The sequence below is a fragment of the Prionailurus bengalensis genome, chromosome A2 (assembly GCF_016509475.1).
Source record: "Prionailurus bengalensis isolate Pbe53 chromosome A2, Fcat_Pben_1.1_paternal_pri, whole genome shotgun sequence".
NCBI classification, from domain to species: domain Eukaryota; kingdom Metazoa; phylum Chordata; class Mammalia; order Carnivora; family Felidae; genus Prionailurus; species Prionailurus bengalensis.
The window spans coordinates 126335516-126354970 of NC_057348.1; the positions used below are offsets into that span (position 1 = coordinate 126335516).

The 19455-nt window shown below is 41.0% G+C and overlaps 1 protein-coding gene across 2 annotated transcripts in view; it reads right to left on the reverse strand.

The window, feature by feature from the left end:
• AOAH (acyloxyacyl hydrolase) overlaps positions 1–19455 on the reverse strand; it is a 168109-nt gene that overhangs the window by 36292 nt on the left and 112362 nt on the right. For both annotated transcript variants that reach the window (XM_043589264.1, XM_043589263.1), the window contains exon 14: positions 13278–13360. In XM_043589264.1, coding sequence (XP_043445199.1) covers positions 13278–13360 — 83 coding nt within the window. The remainder of the gene's footprint in view (positions 1–13277; positions 13361–19455) is intronic.

The following is a 19455-nucleotide window of genomic DNA, read 5'->3' on the forward strand; positions in this document are numbered from 1 at the left end:
GAAAAGATGAAGTATATTTATATATTTTAAAAAAAAATTTTTTTTTCAACGTTTATTTATTTTTGGGACAGAGAGAGACAGAGCATGAACGGGGGAGGGGCAGAGAGAGAGGGAGACACAGAATCAGAAACAGGCTCCAGGCTCTGAGCCATCAGCCCAGAGCCCGACGCGGGGCTTGAACTCACGGACCGCGAGATCGTGACCTGGCTGAAGTCCGACGCTTAACCGACTGCGCCACCCAGGCGCCCCAAGATGAAGTATATTTAAATATAACAGGTCTTCAGAAATTAATGCATTAACTTGATAACACTTATGGACTACTTCCTGTGTGCCAGGCATTGCAATAGATGTTGGGGACACATCAGTAAGTAGAACAGATACAGTCCCTATTTTTATGAAGTTTATAGTTCTGAGGCAAATAATGAACATAAAGTGTGAGGATTCAGAGAAGCCCTGAAGAAGTGTTAAGCTGTGCACTGAAAGAAAACTAGGTGTTTCCTTTCTTGATGTTCGAAGACAATAACTTGTTAATTAATTTACGATAAAATATTTGATGCTTTTTTATACATGATGCAGAAAGAAATCCCAAGTTTAAGGCCATTTTGCTATAACTGTCTGAATAGGACAAGGGAAGATCCAGGTTTCAAGTTCTAAAGCTTATATAACTTGAAGAAATTATAAAGAATCCTCTTTAAGGAAAAGGACACAAAACAGAAAAATGAGACCTGACATAAAGGGAAGCCAAAGTGGGAAGAAAGAAGGGTCTGAACCAATTGTGGTTAGATATCTTAAGTTGGAAAATTTTACAAATTCATATGGTCGCCAAGCTTGGGAGGCCCTCAAGCTAGAATATCATTAGCTTCATAACTCTGCCTCTTGATGCTCCTTAAAGGTCATGTGTGAAGTCTTGGGGCATCAGTGCCAGGTGGGACCTCCAAGAGCATGTGATCAGGCAGCCCATTTTCCAGATGAGGCCCAGGGGCAGAAAGAGACTTGCTCAAGGTCCTACAGCTAGTAAGCGGTAATCCATTTCGGATGTCAATTTAACAATACACATCAGTTATGATTGAACTAGATCATTTTAGTTCCTATATGAGAATATGTGAATTATATTATTCATTCTTCTATGAGACCATGTCGCTGCCAGGAGACCCCTTTCCCACTTCCTGAGTGAGAACTGAAGGTTTTTTTCTCTGTGCCTCTGTCCACGTCTGGGTTTTGGGGAGCCTTGAGACTAGGTCGGGAGATATCAGAAGACAATAAAATGCTAACCTCACTGCTGGTTTGGTGGTACTCATTCTGGTCTTCTTCTTCAATCGACCTGCTACTATTTACTTTTCAGAGTCTTCTAGCACCTGCTCCATACTTTCTGACAAGGCTTTATAGCAGCTTTCAGGGGGGCAGGCTGGGTGGAGCATACTTACTCTATTGTACCCAGAACCAGAAACCTAAGAAGCGTTATAGAGAGTATAAAATGTTCATGGAAAATGTGCTATCATACACAGACATAAAGTAAATCTAATAATGTTTTTTAACTTTCATTAGATTTTAAATAATGCAGATTTTGCTCATATTTTTATAATTGAGGAAGCATTTTGAAGAGTATGATGTATATACATCCAGTTAAAAAATCAGCCACAAGAAATTTAAATTCTTTTTCTCTAAAAATGTTGCTTGCAATAAGTAGAAACATTCAGACTAATACATTGACCTTGAGCTCAAAATAGTAGGCACTTAATAATTGTTGTGACAGTTTTTGCTGGTGTTTCTACTACTGAAAATGCTTTCAAATTCACAAGTGTGGTTCTGAATTTCTATGACAAGCTAGATAAATGATTCCCCAAAACATATATTTTTTAAAAGAATATAATCGCCTTCCCAGAATGGCTCTGATCTCCCTCATAGTCTCATAACTTGACACAGCTTCACAAGCATCCCTCAGCCACGCTGAACTTCTCTCTTCCTCTTTCTCAAAGATATTTTGCCCTTGGAGCCTCTTTGCACTGAGTCACCATCTCCCTCTGCTTTTTGGATTCCTATTTTTTTTTTTCCTGCAGGGAAGTCTGCTCAAACGTACCTTCTCTGTGAAGTTTTCCTCTCCTTCTCCAGGCAGAGGTAAATATCTCTCACCTCCAGAGACCTCAACCTACCTCTATTTTAGTGTCATTTCAGAAGAACACTGATTGTCTCCTTATTTGTCTCTCTTTTCCATGTAGTTATGATCTCCTTGAAGGCAGGGGCTTTGTCTTGTCCATCTTTCTATTTCTAGCACCTATTACAATATCGGAGAAGAAACAGAGGGAGTAGTGGGGGCAAAATCAAGTGGAAAATGAGAGGATGGGAAGTAAGAGAAGACCAAAGGTAAAAGGCACATCCCAGCATGCTTTGGAGCTGATAAAAAAACATGGCAAATTCGTTTAAGCTATCAACACAAGTAGCAGGGAGCTTTCCCCACAATGTCCTTTATCTCAAATCCTAAACAAATGAGCTCTACTGAGGGGCCCCTGGGTGGCTTAGTCTGACTCTTGATTTCAGGTCATGATCTCACAGTTCATGGTTTTGAGCCCCATGTTGGGCTCTGTGCTGACAGCACAGAGCCTTCTTGGGATTCTCTCTCTCCCTCTCTCTTTCTTGCTGCCCCTCCCCCATGTGCACACTCTCTCTCGAAATAAATGTTTAAACATTTAAAAGGGGGGGGGATCTATTGAAAGGAGACCCCCTAGGACTTCAGCAACCTTTGCCATTGACAATTACATAAAAAAAGTAGAAGATATTTGCTTCTGAATTTGCCCTCTATAGGTGGGGAGATTCAAGAGGTACAGGATGGAAATCTTGACCTAACAGAAGAAATGAAAACTCATTCTCTTCACATTATAATCATTGTCAGGTGCCCTGCTTCTATCTAGGTGAGTTGCGTGGAACAAGGAGAAGCCAGGCAGGGCTGTGTAGATAAGTGCTAAGAAATAGTTCCACTTGGATCAGAATGTCTCCACTGTTTAATGATTCTTTGAGATTGAAAGCCTTGAAAATATTAAAAATGGGAACAAATCCTCCTAATATAAGGAGGGAAATGTGCCCCTCTATACAAAATGTATCAAATTGAAATGTTTTTAACTCAAAAGTTTCTATTAAAATCAAACAGTGTATCTTGGAGATACGTTTGGTCCTTAGGATAAATAGGAAGTTTTGATACCTTGCAGGCATTGAGCATATCTGCATTTACCTTTTAGATCAAGCAACTCAAAAACTGGTATTAAAACCTGGCTTTTTTACTGCTAGGAATTTATCCAAGGGATACAGGAGTGCTGAGGCATAGGGGCACTTGTACCCCAATGTTCATAGCAGCACTCTCAACAATAGCCAAATTATGGAAAGAGCCTAAATGTCCATCAAATGATGAATGGATAAAGAAATTGTGGTTTATATACACAATGGAATTCTACGTGGCAATGAGAAAAAATGAAATATGGCCTTTTGTAGCGACGTGGATGGAACTGGAGAGTGTGATGCTAAGTGAAATAAGCCATACAGAGAAAGACAGATACCATACGGTTTCACTCTTATGTGGATCCTGAGAAACTTAACAGGAACCCATGGGGGAGGGGAAGGAAAAAAAAAAAGAGGTTAGAGTGCAAGAGAGCCAAAGCATAAGAGACTGTTAAAAACTGAGAACAAACTGAGGGTTGATGGGGGGTGGGAGGGAGGAGAGGGTGGGTGATGGGTATTGAGGAGGACACCTTTTGGGATGAGCACTGGGTGTTGTATGGAAACCAATTTGTCAATAAATTTCATATAAAAAAATAAATAAATAAAAAAAATAAAAAAATTAAATTAAAAAAAAATAAAAAAAATAAAACCTGGCTTTTTTTTTTTTTTTTTTTTTTTTCTGTGAGCACACTGCATCATGGCTCCCAAATAGAAACATCCCAGTTGTTTTGTTATAAATAATTTCTCTCGTTGCCTCCCAACATTCTGGGTTGAGATTAAAAACTTGACCCAGTGGTTGGGTTTACTAAATACTTACTGAGGGCCTACTTCTGCTTGGCAAGATAATTTCTTTGCTTCTCTCCTGTGCTCTGTGGCTTTTAAAAAATTGTTTTAAAATTTCCATTTTAAAATCATTTCCAAGAAGTTAACATAATTTTGAAAGGTTGAAATAGTTTACAAAAGTTGCAAAAATAGAACAAAGCATTTGCACATATCTTTTATCCAAACTCCCTGAAAGTGAACATCTTTCACAGTCATGGTACAGTTATCAAGATCAGGAAATTCAATACTGTTGTCAAATCTATAGACCTATTTAAATTCACTGATTGTCCCACTCATGGGTCAGTCCAACTCAGACTCAACACTTTCTGGGTCAGCCCAACTCAGGATCACATATTGTATTTAGTTTTATGTCAGCCCAGTCTCCTTTAACCTGGGCTAATTCTTCAAAGTTTTATGACCTTGACACTTTGGAAGGGTACTGACCAATTATTTTATAGAACACCCTTCAATTTGGGTTTGTCTTATGTTTCCTCCTAATTAAATTCAGGTTGTGCATTTTTGTCAAGAATACAGTAGCAAGTGCTCAGACAGCTAGTTAAAGCCACAGAATCTGTTTTGTTAGAGAATAGAGACCATGGTGGGGGGAAGTGATAATAAAAATAATACGTTCTTGTATGTGTAACTGAATTCAGCTCTACCTGGATTAATACTCATTTCTAGTTTGTTTCTTCATCCTTCTTTTACTTTTTTTTCTTTCCTCTCCCTTTCTGAGAGGATCACTTTCGATAAAGAGGGAAGGCTAACAGAGTGCTGGGTCAAGGTATCTAATTCTGATGTTCAGCTGCCTCTGGGCAGGTATGGGTCATCTTGACAGTGTGACAGTGAAGTGAAGATAGTGGCTTTAGAAGCCAGAATCTGAAAGAGGGACAGCATGGCATGGTTGGGAGCAGGCATAGACACTCTCTGACATGGCTTGTACGAGACAGACACGGGTTTACACTCTACCACTGATGAGCTAATGGACTTTGGGTGAGTTATTAAACTTATCTAAGCCCCAGTTTCCTCACCTGTAAAATAGGGTTGCTTTGTGGATTAAATGGGGATAAAGTATGCAAAGTACTTAGCATAGTGTCTGGGTGAGAGAAGGTACATTTTATGAACTAAATATTTGTGTCCCTCCAAAATTCATACGTTGGAACCTAATTCCCATCATCATGATATTTGGAGGTGGGACCTTTGAGAAGTAATTAGGTCCAAAGGATGGAGTTCTCATGAATCAAATCTGTGCCCTTTAAGAAGAGGCAGAAAGCTAGGGCGCTTTCTTTCTGCCATGTCACAAGAGGATACAAGGAGAAGTCAGCAGTTTGCAACCCGGGAGGGGGCTCTCACCCAGAACTCCCCCTGCTAGCACTCTGATCTTGAACTTCCAGACTCTAAAACTGTGAGAAATAAGTTTCTGTCATTTATAAGATAGTCTATGTTTGTTGTTGTTGTTAAAGCAGTCTGAACTAAGCCTGCAGTACTTAATATCAGCTAAAATCTATAAAAGTAGTAATAACAATAGCAACCTCCAAACCTCTCCAGCTAAATCCACCCATCCTGCTAATGGATGCTCCTGAGGAATCATGCCCTGACCAATGGTCCCTCCTAGATGGTATTCCCCAGGTAGAACACAATTAGCTGGCCAGGGCCTGAAAAGACATCGATGTATTCTTTCTGGCTTGGAGCAAGGCCTGAATGGTGGTGTTTCTGTGTCCAAGGCAAGCTCCTTCGACAGTTCTCTTGCTTGTTGAGGAAGCAAGCTGCTTTCTGGCAAATCTCTGCAAGTCTAACAGCAGGATGGATGGTTCTCTCATGTTCACTCTTACTAGAACATCCCCCAAAAGTGTCTTCTCTCCTTCTGCTTCTCAACCCGGGCCTGGTCACCTTGTAGGAGCTCTTCCCACTTTTGACTTGTTGTACATTGAAGTCCTACTTTTACTTGCACAGTCCCTGGTCACTTAAGACCTGGGAGGGGGTCCGAAGCCTCAAATGGCCACAAGGGCCAGGTAGCTAAGCCCATAGTCCACCTGAAGGGCAGGCCACTACTCAGCTCCAACCAATCGTTGCCAGGCAGGGGTGTGGCTGTGTTGCCAGAACTGCTGATTTTCAGACATAGATAAAAATGGGATTTTTATGCAAGAGCTCTCGAGTTTTAAATATGAGCAACAAATCAGATTAAAAACAAAACACTTAACCATGGAGTGACCCTGAAGATTGCTGGTCTAAAACAGTCTGATTTAGAATTTCAGAGCCATGGAGCTTGGATGGAAGTTGAGATTATCTGGTTAAAGCCCTTTATTTTACACAGAGGGAAACTGAGGCTCAGAACAGGGAGGGACTCACGGAGGCTATGGAGCCAGCCAGTGAGAGGTCAGGACCTGAATGTGGTCATGCATCCATTAATGGTTAGTCTTTTTTATCCTTTGTGCCTATTACAGCAGCTGGTGCTCAAAAACACCAGCAGACTTAATATCAGCATGGAGATGAGTTTAGGGTTCGCCTCTCCCCTCACTTTTCACTGGAGAGCAACAGGAATGAGTTGTACTGTGCTGCGGTGCATGAATGAGGTGACTTGCTTTGCCGGTAATCTTGTGGGGTTCATCTCAGAGCAGTGATTTGTAGAAGAAACAGTTGAGCGGCCATCAGGAGGGAGCACGAAGCTGAGCTCATAGCCGTCATGGACACGTAGTACCCTGCTCTCTTCTTCCTCCCTCTCCCCTCCCTCTGCTTCTGCTCCTCACCCCTCTGCTTCCCGCCACCTCCCGCTTAGCCTTCCCAGCACCTTACCATGTAGATGGCCTGAATATAAATTTCATACGCTGCCCTGAATTTTGCCCCTTTACCCTAGTTTCTCTGGTCTGCCAGATTCTCTCCCACTCTCTAGATGGTTTAATGCAAGCTGAAAGAAGGGAACCAGCAAGTTCTTGGAGTGGGGGAGGGGCAGTGGAGTTCAAGCTCAAATCCGGTTTGCAGCAAAAGGATTGAGGTGGGGTCAGGTAGGTAAGGCTGTGACACATGCTGTGTGGCAGCATGTTAAAATTCTCCAAGTTCCGGGGAGCCTGGGTGGCTCAATCGGTTAAGCAACTGACTTCGGCTCAGGTCATGATCTCACGGTTCGTGGGTTTGAGCCCCGCGTGGGGGCTCTGTGCTGACAGCTCAGAGCCTGGAGCCTGCTTCAGATTCTGTGTTTCCCTCTCTCTCTGTTCCTCCCCTGCTCGTTCTCTGTCTCTCTGTCTCTCAAAAATAAATAAAAACGTTAAAAAAATTAAAAAAAAATTCTCCAAGTTTCTTATCTATATACTTCCAGCTGGTCCCCTGCTCCCACTTCTGGCGTGTGGGGGAGCACATGCGTGCACAGAGAGGGGTGGCCTCACACTGTGTGGGAGATCAGGCCTGGAAAACAGAATTCCTGTAAGCACTTTTGACTTTCTGAAAACAAAACGACTCCAAATAGGGGTTTACACTAAGGTTTTGCTAAACCTGCAGAATCAAAGTGAGGAAGGCTACCAGTGACAAAAGACATTCCAGGCTAGTAAAGTCTCCTTGGGAAACTGTGGAGATGCTACGCGTGGCCCAGGAACGGGTAGGTCAGAGTGCCCACCTCTGTAGGCTGTGTGCTGTGGCCATGGGGGCTCAGGGGCTGGGATCTGTGTGTCTTTTAAAGCATATGAGTCTTGTTTATTTTAGAAGTGGATGACTTGTGAATTTTTGTTTACTTAAAAACACATGTTGAATACTCCTTTAACATTTGTTTTTCTTCTACCTTTTATTTTAAAAATGAAGTATAATCTTGCCAATCGTGGCTTTTGCCCACTGTGGAGGTATTCAGGTTGGCAAAGGATTACTGTGTGTGCTTTTCTTCTCTTCAAAGGCTAAATGTAACTCCTGAGAGTTATTTGAGTTTATAAGAAAAAAAGTGTGTTGGCTTGACTTTTCCCTACTACGTGCAGCAGAGGCTGAGCTCAGTGCTAGAGTACAAATATGGTTCCCTCGGGGCTCATGCTCACTATTGCACTGGAAAGTTCCACTTGAAGCAGCTTCAAGCCAAATAAAGGGTGACCAGAGGCAGCAACAGAGGACTTGTGTAAGGTGGCAGGAGTTTGGCTCTGCTGGACGTGTGAATGGGAGCAGTGAGATCAGGCAAGGACAGTGAGGGCTGAAATAAAAGCTAGCATTCATTGACTCTTTACTGAGCATGAGGCTTTGAGGCCCAATGCCAAGGTCTCCAAACGTGGAACATGCAGCATGGGTATGAGAGGTAGTTTGGGGGTCCATGTTTGCCTCACTGGACTCTCAGATGGATATTGATTGGCATCCACATTTATAGGTCTACCTCTGAGAGGTGATCATATTTGAAAACCTTCATCTGCTCCTCCACCTTCTAGAATATTCTAGGGCTCCCAGCTCAACAAGTCAAAGCTTGTTTTCCAGACTCTACTACCCCACAGCTTCCGTCCTTTGCCCCACCCATCCTTACTGCCCCACACTGTAGCTCTCACTTCCCTCCACCCCAATCCTGCCTTTGTCCTACTTTCCTCCAGCCTTGCAAGGGGAGCCCTAGCCCACTGCCCAGGATGCACCCATTCCCCAGGGCTGCCTTGAAGTCCTGCCCATTTCTCCTCTGTTCCTGGCCCCAGCTCCCCTCAGTCACTCTCAGACCTGCTGTCCACCAGGCTCCAATCATTTCCCATTCTTATCCCTTGCTCAGCCTTTTCCTCCCAGAGGAAGAGCCCTCTTTTTCTGTGAGATTCTCCTGGTCCAGCCAGCTGCCCCTCACCCATGACCCTGCCCACTGCTGTCGCGAGGGGCCTGTAGACCCAACCCCAGATGTCCCCTTGTTCTGTCCTTACACTCGGTGAGCAACAGGCTTTCCCATCATGGGTGTTCATCTTTTAAATGTATTTTTGTGTTTTCAAATCTACTTTTTTTTTTTTAAGAAACAATGTACATTGAAAAAGTGACTGATATTTTGAAATGCTGAGGAAATAATAGGACAGGTGGTAGGTGGAGTTTGCAATGATGATGGACATTTAGAAAGCACTGCATTTTTCCCATTCAACCTTAAATAGCCCTGTGAAGTTCAAGTATGTCCTGTTATCCCCACTGTGCAAAGTGGGCCCCATCTGGGTTTTGTGATGAATTCTGCATGTCATGTGATGTAGTTTAAAAATTGGCTTTATTGGAGAAGGGGCAAACATACAAGGCAAGGCTTGTTCCCTGAACCCCATCACTCACTGGCTTTGGGTGCAGCCTTTCCCTCCGCAAAATAGGGTGAAGGCGACCTACTGGGGCTAGCTTGTTGTCTAGGCAACCCAGAGTGACATCCCGGGTCAACTTTGGCAATTGCGTGCATTGAACCATGACCCACATTCTATAGAGATGCAGAAATGGGCCAGGGAAATTAAACTATTTGTCTAAGTCACACACCAATTCCAGCGCCTAAATTCAAAACCAGTCTACTAGTTTACATGGCAAGGAAATGAAATGATTTTAGGAAGCAACAAGAGTGGGATACCTCTGCCATTTGTTCTCTGGGAATCGCTTTGCATCTCTGAGAAGTGAGGTGACATTCTGTGAGGACCCAGCCAACCACAAGGTGTACTGACCCTTTCCCTGTCCCTATGCGGCCCCGCTCGGCAGGTCCTCTGGGCAAGCTGGGAGCTGTAGGAGTTTGCTGCAAATCGCCTTTGCCCATTGTAAAGATTTAGCTGGAAGCTTTCTGGGCAATCAGTACCCAACTTAAAGATGACTTTGGCATTGTACATCTTAAAATGCTTTATAATCACTGGCAATGGTTCATGGTAGAGGTATCTCTAGACATTTTCCAGGTCTTGTTCAGAAACATCAAGATGAAACTAAGAGCTGTTTCTTTAATTCTTACTACACAGTTTTTAAGAAAGTCTTTAATATTCCATTCAACTCTTTCTTCTCTTTCTCCTTTCTCCCTCTCTCTCCACCACCCGCCCCCTCGCTGGTTCTGAAAAATAAGTGTAGCCATAAATATGCAGGGCGTAGAAGGCTGACTTTTCCTATATCCAATAAAAACCCTGGGGAGTAATTGAAATAACTTGGCACAGCTAGTCAGGTTACATTCTGCATAATAGCAAAGAAAACCCATAGTGAGGAAAAGCTGCAGTAAATAGGAAGAAAGGCTGGAAGTAAAACCAGAACATTAAATAATGAGTAATTATGAGGAACTAAAACAATAACAACAGCAGCAATAAAAACCCTTGTAGAATTCCATCCTTAGAAAAATAGTCAAGGAGCATCTTCAAAGAAGATATACTAGACAAAGTCTACATTTTAGGCATTTCTAAGGATTGCAAATTTAAAGAAAAGGAAGGAAATAAGCCCTCCCCCCACTTACACTCTGGCACCTATTTATTAGACTTAACTCTGACAGAAGGCACAGGTTTTGATCCCATTTTGACATGCCTGTTTTTTTTCATGATTAGGCTTCTCTCCCATCTCTTTTTCCCTGTTTTATCTTCACAATCTGAATTTTAAAGGAATGCTGTCAAGACAGCATACCACAAAAGGAGAAACATCTACTACAAATTGTACTTTGTATTTTTGGAGCATCTTACTTTGGTCTTTTTGATTTTACAAAAGATCACTGCATTCATTGTGGGTAGAAAGTAATGTTGAGTTGACAAGTCTGGGGCTTGGGAGAGAGGGAAATGCTGGCATCGTAGGCACAGGGAGCGTGCAGCTTAGAGTCCTATTGCTTGTTCCTGTCCTAACCTGACCCCTTCAACTATGGGATCCCAGGCAAGCCCTTCACTGTTCCTGTACTCACTTTCTTCTAGGTTTTGTTTTGTTTTTTTTTTTTAAGTTTATTTCTGTGTAAACATAAAACCTTTAGAAAACAGAAAAGTATATATAAAAAAAAGATCATCCATAATTGATCAAACGTAATGATTTTGGTATATTTTCTGTGATCTTCATATGTGAAGCTAGTTTTTTCTCTTATTTAAAAAAATATAGTAGGGGTGCCTGGGTGGCTCTGTGGGTTAAGCATCCAACTTCAGCTCAGGTCATGATCTCACGGTCTGTGGGTTCGAGCCTTGTTTTGGTCTCTGTGCTGACAGCTCAGAGCCTGGAGCCTGCTTCAGATGCTGTCTCTCCCTCTCTCTCTGCCCCTCCCCTGCTTGCAGTCTGCCTCTCTCCCTCTCAAAAATAAATAAACATTAAAAAAATGAAAAAAAATAAATAATACACTATAAATTAAACTATACCATCCAACTTTGTATCCCGATTTTTCTTTTGACAGTGTTTTGTCTTTCTAAATAAAAATATATGGCCTCTTCACCATTATTTTCTAGAGTGCGTGATATTGAACACAGGTGTTTTTGTTCTTTGTGTTTTATTATACATTGACAGAGAGCTTTTGACAGCTTTGGGGTTGTTTGTTTAGCTCACTAAAGGAAAAGAGAAAGTGCAAGGGGCTGATATTCACTTTGTGTATATGATGATTCACAGCCAGGTTCAATTCTAACTTTCCACTACATTGTCCATTGTGTTCATCTGCAGAGAGGTGAGGCCAAGCTCTTTCTGTAGATCATCTTAGATCACAGACCAGTGACTGTAGTATCTTTGTTGGTGTCTGAGTGTGGTGTAACAAGCTGGCTACAGATCCCAGCCCTGCAAACTTCTCTGTGATCCCAGGCCATGTTCTTGGTCTCTGTATGTCTCTGTTTTCTCAGCTATAACAGTGTGGGTATCTATCATTAGAATTCCTCAATTCTGAGAAATACATTTTAGCACATTTGACATTGGGTTGAGTCCTGAAATCAATGTGTACACTGTAATTCTTCCTTCCTTTTTCCTCCCTCAACACTCCCTTGAGCTATTATAATCAGTGGTATCATAGGACTGAAGACATATACTGATACTTGCCTTACAGTTTGTTGAAAAAAAAAGCTGAAATATTATACGTAAAGTATTCTTAGCACTTGGTAAGAGAGTAATAAATAGCAACTATTATTTCATTAGTAAGAAAACTTATATTGTTCTTAGACTAGCAGAACATTTATTCTGTGTAGAATATGTATGATAAGACATACATTATTTGCTGCTCATATATTTGGTTAAAACTTGTACTGCCCGGAAAAAGCCTTAGCACTCTTGTGAATTGGAAATGGCACAGGGATGGCAAATAGGTTTAGCTTTACATGCCAAGTCTAACCTGTTGATGGTGATTGTCAGATGTGCTGTATCGTAGGAATTGCTGAGGCAGAATCTGGGTGTAGCAGAGAGGAGCGCCAAGGTTGACTAGTGACATCTTAGGAAGATGGAGTGGCAACACCCACCCTAAGTGTCTGCCATCTCTACATCACGGTGTCACAAAACACTACTTGGCAATTCATTTGGCATTATCCAGGCATTGGTTCATCAGTCAGGAGTTTCACTGAAGTCCTGTGGCAATGGACTGTCTCTGGGTCCAAGGTGGGAGCTGAGAACCACGTAGGTGAGAGGCAAGGACACTGATGTCCTGGGAAACATGGGAAACTGATGGAGACCTGCAAGTCTCCACAACACTCTGAAAATACATTCATTTTCTTAATGGCTTTGGGGATTTCAGATATAAACACTTAGCCATTTATCTTAAAACTCCAATCTCAGGGGTGCCTGGATGGCTCAGTCCGTTAAGTGACTGACTTCAGCTCAGGTCAGGATCTTGCGGTTTGTGAGTTGAAGCCCCGCGTCGGGCTCTGTGCTGACAGCTCAGAGCCTGGAGCCTGCTTTGGATTCTGTGTCTCCCTCTCTCTCTCTGCCCTTCCCCCACTCATGTTCTGTCTCTCTTTCTGTCTGTCTCTCTCTCTCTCTCTCAAAAATGAATAAACATTAAATAAAAAAACTCCAAATCCCACTAGAAATGTGGGAGACTTTGCATCACAAGGAAGGGCAGAGCCTTTGCAATGATCTTGATTTTACTCAGCCCTTGTTCTGCTAAGGCTTGCTTAAGTCTTGCCTCCTGAGCCTTGAATGCCCTGCCTTTCTAGAACTTTGCTTGTGGATGACTGACCTGCTCCCTTGCCTTGGTGTACATCCTCACCACATCTTTTTCTTTCTCTCCTCTGCTGTAGGTAAGATGCTGTATTTGAAGGGCCCTGGTGCTGGAAAGGGAGACTGTTCATTTTATTAGGTGGCCCTTGTTTTCTAACTCAGCTTTTGTGGAACTTATGAAATAAAATCAATCAGTAAAGGCACACTGCTGAAGGCTTCGATGGAAAGCTACATACCATTTCTTGAAATATTCTGGTAGTCTCTGTGATTGCAGTGGTTTCTTTTCCGTAAGCGAAGGTAAATAGAATTTTCTTTAATTCTGAAACAAATACAAAGGTGTATATCAGGACAAATACAAAGGTGTATATCAGGACATTCACACAATTAAGTTCAAAAACCTTTATTTTATTATGATTTTTCAAAATGGATCGTTCAAATGAACTCAGAAGATCAAATCTTTGCACACATGTTTTCTCTAAACTGTCAATACATTATTAAGAGTTGTGGGGTGCCTGGGTGTCTCAGTCGGTGACAGCTCAGAACTGGTGACCACTTTGGATTTTATGCCTCCTTCTCTCTCTGCTCCTCCCCAAGTCACGCTTTGTCTCTCTCTCTCTCTCAAAAATAAATAGACATTAAGAAAATTAAAAAAAAGAGTTGTTACAAATAACAGTGCTATAAAATGGTTTGCATCAATGTAGTAAGACTAAACTTTTTCACTTTTGTGAAGTTCTCCAGAGTCATCCCTTTCTAATCTTTTTTACCAAGAGCTACTATAAGTTGCTTGAGCAAAGGTCATCTTGACAACTGTGTCCATTTTTAAATTTTATTAGGTTTTTTAAATTTTAATTCCAGTAGAGTTAACATACAGTGTTATATTAGTTTCAGGTGTGCAAGATAGTGATTCAGTGATTCTACACATTGTTCAGCGATTTTGAACCTGACCTTCTTCCCTTTCTTCTTTTGGTTGCTATGAGGCCGTGGCACACACCCTTGTTGTCCTTCAGATCTAGCTCTCCCCTTCATTTTAATAGAAGTTTTAGTAGGACATGATAATGTCACAGTGATGACTGCTTTACTCAGCTTCCCTTACAGCCACAATTGGCCACCTCACTAATTTCTGGACGATCAGATAGAAGGGGAAGTATCCAATTTCTGGGAATATTTCTTAGGAAACAATTGGCAAGTGCCCCTTGTTCCTTCTTTAACTTCTTTCTCCATTTTGGTGCCCAGAGTGATCCCATCTTGGACTATGGGGGTATCTCCTACATTGGGAAGGCAGAGGGGTGAGCTGCAAGAACCCCGAATCCTTGAGAACCCGTGGAATTGAGCTCTCACACTAGAGCCGGATTCCACATTTCTGAAATTTTACGTGTGAGAGAAATAAACTAAAATATTATTTTATTTTAACCACCCATATATTGAGTTTCTTTGTTTAATTGTAGCTAAATCTAATACTAATGGACACAGAGTTTAGAGACAAATTTGTGACCAGTATCAGCTTATAACTGCATGTATTTTAAGTCGTTTTCTTGGCTTCTCTTTGTCCCATCCTTGATTTTCTATCTTCTCTTGCCAAGGTTTAATTTAAGTCTAATTTAATGTTATATCCTTTATACTTTTATAGGCTTCCCTAAAATCTTTTTTGAAACAAGACCAGGTATAGACTAATGAATGATAATTAAACTCAGAAGTACTTGATTACTCCTCAAATGTTTGTATCTTCTCTTTATTATAATAACTTCATATCTCACAACCTTACATAAATCATCATTTATTTTTAAGTGTTATGTGAGCCTCACTTATTATATTTTAGTGCTTGCCAACTGTCTCAGTGTTTCATAAAGGTAAACATGTATCAGGTTGGGAACTTGGGATGCACTGAAGGAGTATTCATTTCGAAGCCTGAGAAAACTAATGATAACATTTTTTGATAGACAAGCAAGATGTATGAGCAATATTTAAGTATGGGATTTTTACTTTGTGGTAGAATTTTTAGGCAAATGATTTATTTTATTTTTAAAAATCAAAGCTACCCATGCAAATAATTTTAAAAAGCCAAAGTTGTTTTACTTGAGTGATGTTTAATGGGCCCTACTATGTTCCAGAGACTGCTCTAGGCACCTGGGTCATACTGGTAAATGAAGACGATGAAAACCACTGCCCTGTATTGTTGAAATTCTATCAGGAAAAAAACAGTAAGCATCCTGAATGAACAAATTAGAGAGGATGCTGGAAGGCGGTAAGTGCTATGAAAAAAAGGAGGCAGAAGAAATAGGGTTAGAGTGGTCAGAGCAAGGCTCAATGAAATGGTAAACGTAAGCAAAGACAGTTAAACTATTTATGTCTATAAAGCTTATAGTGATTAACAGCAATCCCACACTCCCCTACCTTCCCCATTTCTCCACTCCCAGAGGCTACTAATTTCAGCCTTAACTGACTCTTTGGGTATATTCTTTCTTATCTCTAAATAACATACTTTCAAGTCCACTTCTTGATTTGTAGTCTATTTACTTCCCACCATAGAGCAGGGGGTTTGGCTATTCACAATTGATGTATGATTGCTTTCTCTTTCCTTCTAAATTCTTTTATTTCCCTGGAGTTAATAGTTGCCTTTTATTTGTTTGCTTAATTTTCTAAGTATTTATCATCAATTTACCCTCAAATTTTTTACAGTTGTTTGATCACCTTTGAATATACTCTAATGGATAATTTATTCATTTTATCTTACAGAAATCTCTCCTGAAACCTCTGGACCTGCTTCCTCTGGACTTGCTTCCCTCTCACCCTAGTGCTCAGTAGATATCCTGAGAGCCCCCATCTTCATCATCCTGGAGATTGTCTTCACTTCTTCCCGGCTTAGTAGATCTATTTTCTAGAAGACCACATTTTTATTGTTTCTGACGGAGAATATTTTAAAGTAATGTTTGAAGGATGTGAGGAAAGTAACTTATTTTTTTTTATCATTTGTATATCTAAAAATGTTTCTATTTTTTGAGTTGGTGAGGTATAATGTGGGCCCAGAAACAGCTTACACCGTAAGTATAAACATAAATAAGGTAAAAAAAATTTAAAAACATATATAAGGTTAATAAGACTTGTTGGGGAGAAACTTCAAGTTCCACTTGGTCTCTGAACACTCATTATCTTATACAAAGGTCTTTAAAATTTTTTTTTAATGTTTATTTTTGAGAGAGAGAGTGGGGAGGGGCAGAGAGAGACAGAGACACAGAATCCGAAGCAGTTTTCAGGCTCTGAGCTGGCAGCACAGACCCCGATGTGGGACTTGAACTCACAAACTGCAAGATCATGACTTGAGCTGAAGTTGGACATTCAACAGACTGAGCCACCTAGGTGCCCCTAGAAAGGTCTTTTAAACAGGACATAGCTAGATATATCAAGGACAGCCTACATATTTTTAGGGAAAGAGGGTTCTGGTGTTTGTAAGTCACTATTTAACAATAATAGTAGATTTATGGTATAGGAGATTATCTGTTAAACAGGAGGAGTCCCAAACATGATGAATCATCTTCTTGCTAGGGAATCAATAGAAAGAAGGAAATAAACCTCTGAGACCATCAGAGTTTGTCTCTCATTGACTGGTGTGGTAGATTAAAGATGGCCTCATTATCTTTGACACCCTTACCCTTAAATCTTGGCTGTTATATGACTTTTTGACCAACGGGGTACGTTAGAAGTGATTCTATGCCAATTATGGCCCCATTTTTAAGATTCCTGGCAACTTTGTTCTCTTGAAGCCCTGATTCACCATGTAAGAAGTCTGACTATCCTGCTGGAAACCATGTCAAAAGATCCCTCAATGGAAATAACCAAAATGTCTTTCAAAAGGTGAATGGGTAAACAAAATGTAGTGTATCTATACAATGGACTATTATTCAGCAGTAAAAAGAAAAGAGCTATCAAGTCATGAAAAGATATGGAGGAAGCTTAAATGCATATTGCTGAGTGAAAGAAGCCAATATGAAAAGGCTATATTCTGTATGATTCCAACTAGGTGGCACTCTGGAAAAAGGCAAAACCATAGACACTGTAAAAGATAAGTGGTTTCTAGGGATTTGGGGAGAGACAGGAGGGATTAAAAAATGGAGCACAGAGGTTTTTGTGGGTAGGGGCAGTGATACTGATATATGATACTGTAATGGTGGATACATGCCATTATGCATTTGGCAAAACCCATGCAAGGTTCAACATAAAGAATACACCCTTAGGTAAACTGTAGACTTTAGTTAAGAATAATATATAAATATTGGCTCTTCATTTATAACCACACTAATATACCACATTAATGCAAGATATTGATAATAGGCCAAATTGAGGAGGAGATGACAGAGTATATAGGAACTCTGTATCTTCTGCTCAATTTTTCTGGATATCTAAAACTGCCCAAAAATTAAAGCCTTTTTTTAAAGTCCCTATCTGGAAAGGAAGCAGGACCCAATATTCTACAACAAACCCAATATTCTAACTCTCCTTCTCAAGCCTCAGTTATGTGAGTCAAGTCATATCTGACCCTTTAACCCAACCACTAGGTAGATACCATCAAGTAACCATGGTCAATATCACACAGAGAGGAAGAATTGGCCAGCCACACTCTTCCTGAATTCCTGATACCCTAAACTGTGAGAGGTAATGAAAATGGTTGTTGTTTTAAGCCACTAAAGTTTGGAGTGTTTTGTTACACAACAATAGTTAACCAGAACAGATGGTTATAGAATTCTAGGTTAAAATCATTTTCCCTCAGAAGTTTGAAGCTATCAGTTCATTGGCTCCCAGCCTCCCAGTGTTGTTGTCTGAAGCTGCTCTGTGCCTCCATCCTTTGAAAACCTGCAGTAGCATCTGTTCAAGAGTTCTGAAATGTTGTGATGATAGGCTTGGGGTGGCTCTATTTGCATTCACAGTGTTAGTCACCCAGGGACCTTTTCAACCTGGAAATTCACATGTGTCAGTTCTGAGAGACGTTCTTGAATTATTTCATTGATGATTTCTTCCTTTCTTTTTTTCCTTAGAACTCTTATTATTTGTATATTGGGTCAGCTGGACAGGTCTTCTAATTTTCCTAGCTTTTCTGCCCTATTTTCCATCTCTTTGTCTTTTGTTCTATTTTCTGGAGGATCTCTTCAATTTCATCTTTAATCCTTTTATGAAAACTATCTTATGCCACTAGCATAACTTCCAAGTGATATTTTTTGTTTTTTGAATATTTCTTTAATTTTAGTGTAACATTCTTGTTACACGAATAAAATATCTTTTCTTATCTTTTTGGAGATACTAATTCTAGTTATTATTGTAAAAATTTTTTTTAAATGTTTATTGATTTTTGACAGAGAGAGAGAGACAGAACATGAGTGGGGGAGGGGCAGAGAGAGAGGAGACACAGAATCTGAAGCAGGCTCCAGGCTCTGAGCTGTCAGCACAGAACCCAACACGGGGCTTGAACCCACAGACCGCGAGATCATGACCTGAGCCAAAGTCAGATGCTTAACTGACTGAGCCACCCAGGTGCCCCAAATTCTAGTTATTTTTTATAGGTAAGATATTAGAGTCTAAGAAAAATGTTTCTCCCTTAGAAAATAGAGCAATAGTTTATTTTCTTGAAGTTGCTTCATCTCTTTTTGTGTTGTCTTTCCACATTCAAAGTTTCCCTCTGATGTCCGATGATCCTGGATTCTTTGTTGGCTTGTACTTAAAAGTGGAAGCTGATTAAAAACTTCAAAGCTGATTGGAAAGTGGACCTCTGGGTGTGGCTTTTTGACTCAGATCCTCACTGTAGCATGGGCTGGTGGGGACTTTCTCGGGGAAGCCCTGCTGTCAGTGTCTGGGTCTTTCCTCCCTGGGATGTGTAGACTCCCTACAGAAGGATCTTCTGCCCTCCAGCCAGGTTGCCAGCACTCTGGGGCTAGGGGTGGGTGGTTCGCAGCATTCAGTATGCATGTGGAGTGGGGTGCTCCTCTTTTCACTTATGTCTGGTGTCCCTCAGTCCAGAAGCTTTTGATATTAGCATCTCTAGAGAATAAACCTCTAGACTTATACCAGAGTAAGGAGAGGCAACTGCCCACCTGTGTGAAGTTGGGAAAGAGTCTCAGGTCTAACTGCTTCTTCAGCAATCTTTCAATCAACCCTTGTTTTTACTCTCACCTCAATTTCTAGAGCTACCAAATATAACCAATCCTCAAGTCTTCTGGGGAATCTGCAGCGTAAACCAGGTTGCTTCTTGACATTCCTTCCCACTGGCTTCGGATGCAGCTTTCTGAGTCAACTGAGTCAGTTACCACTTGTTCTGCTTTCTGGTTTCCAACGTTTTGTGGCTGTTGGCTCTTCCTGTTCTCTTTGTCCTTGTGGACAGATTCATTTACTGTCATTTTAGTGGAGTTTCTCAAGGGACAGAAGTAAATG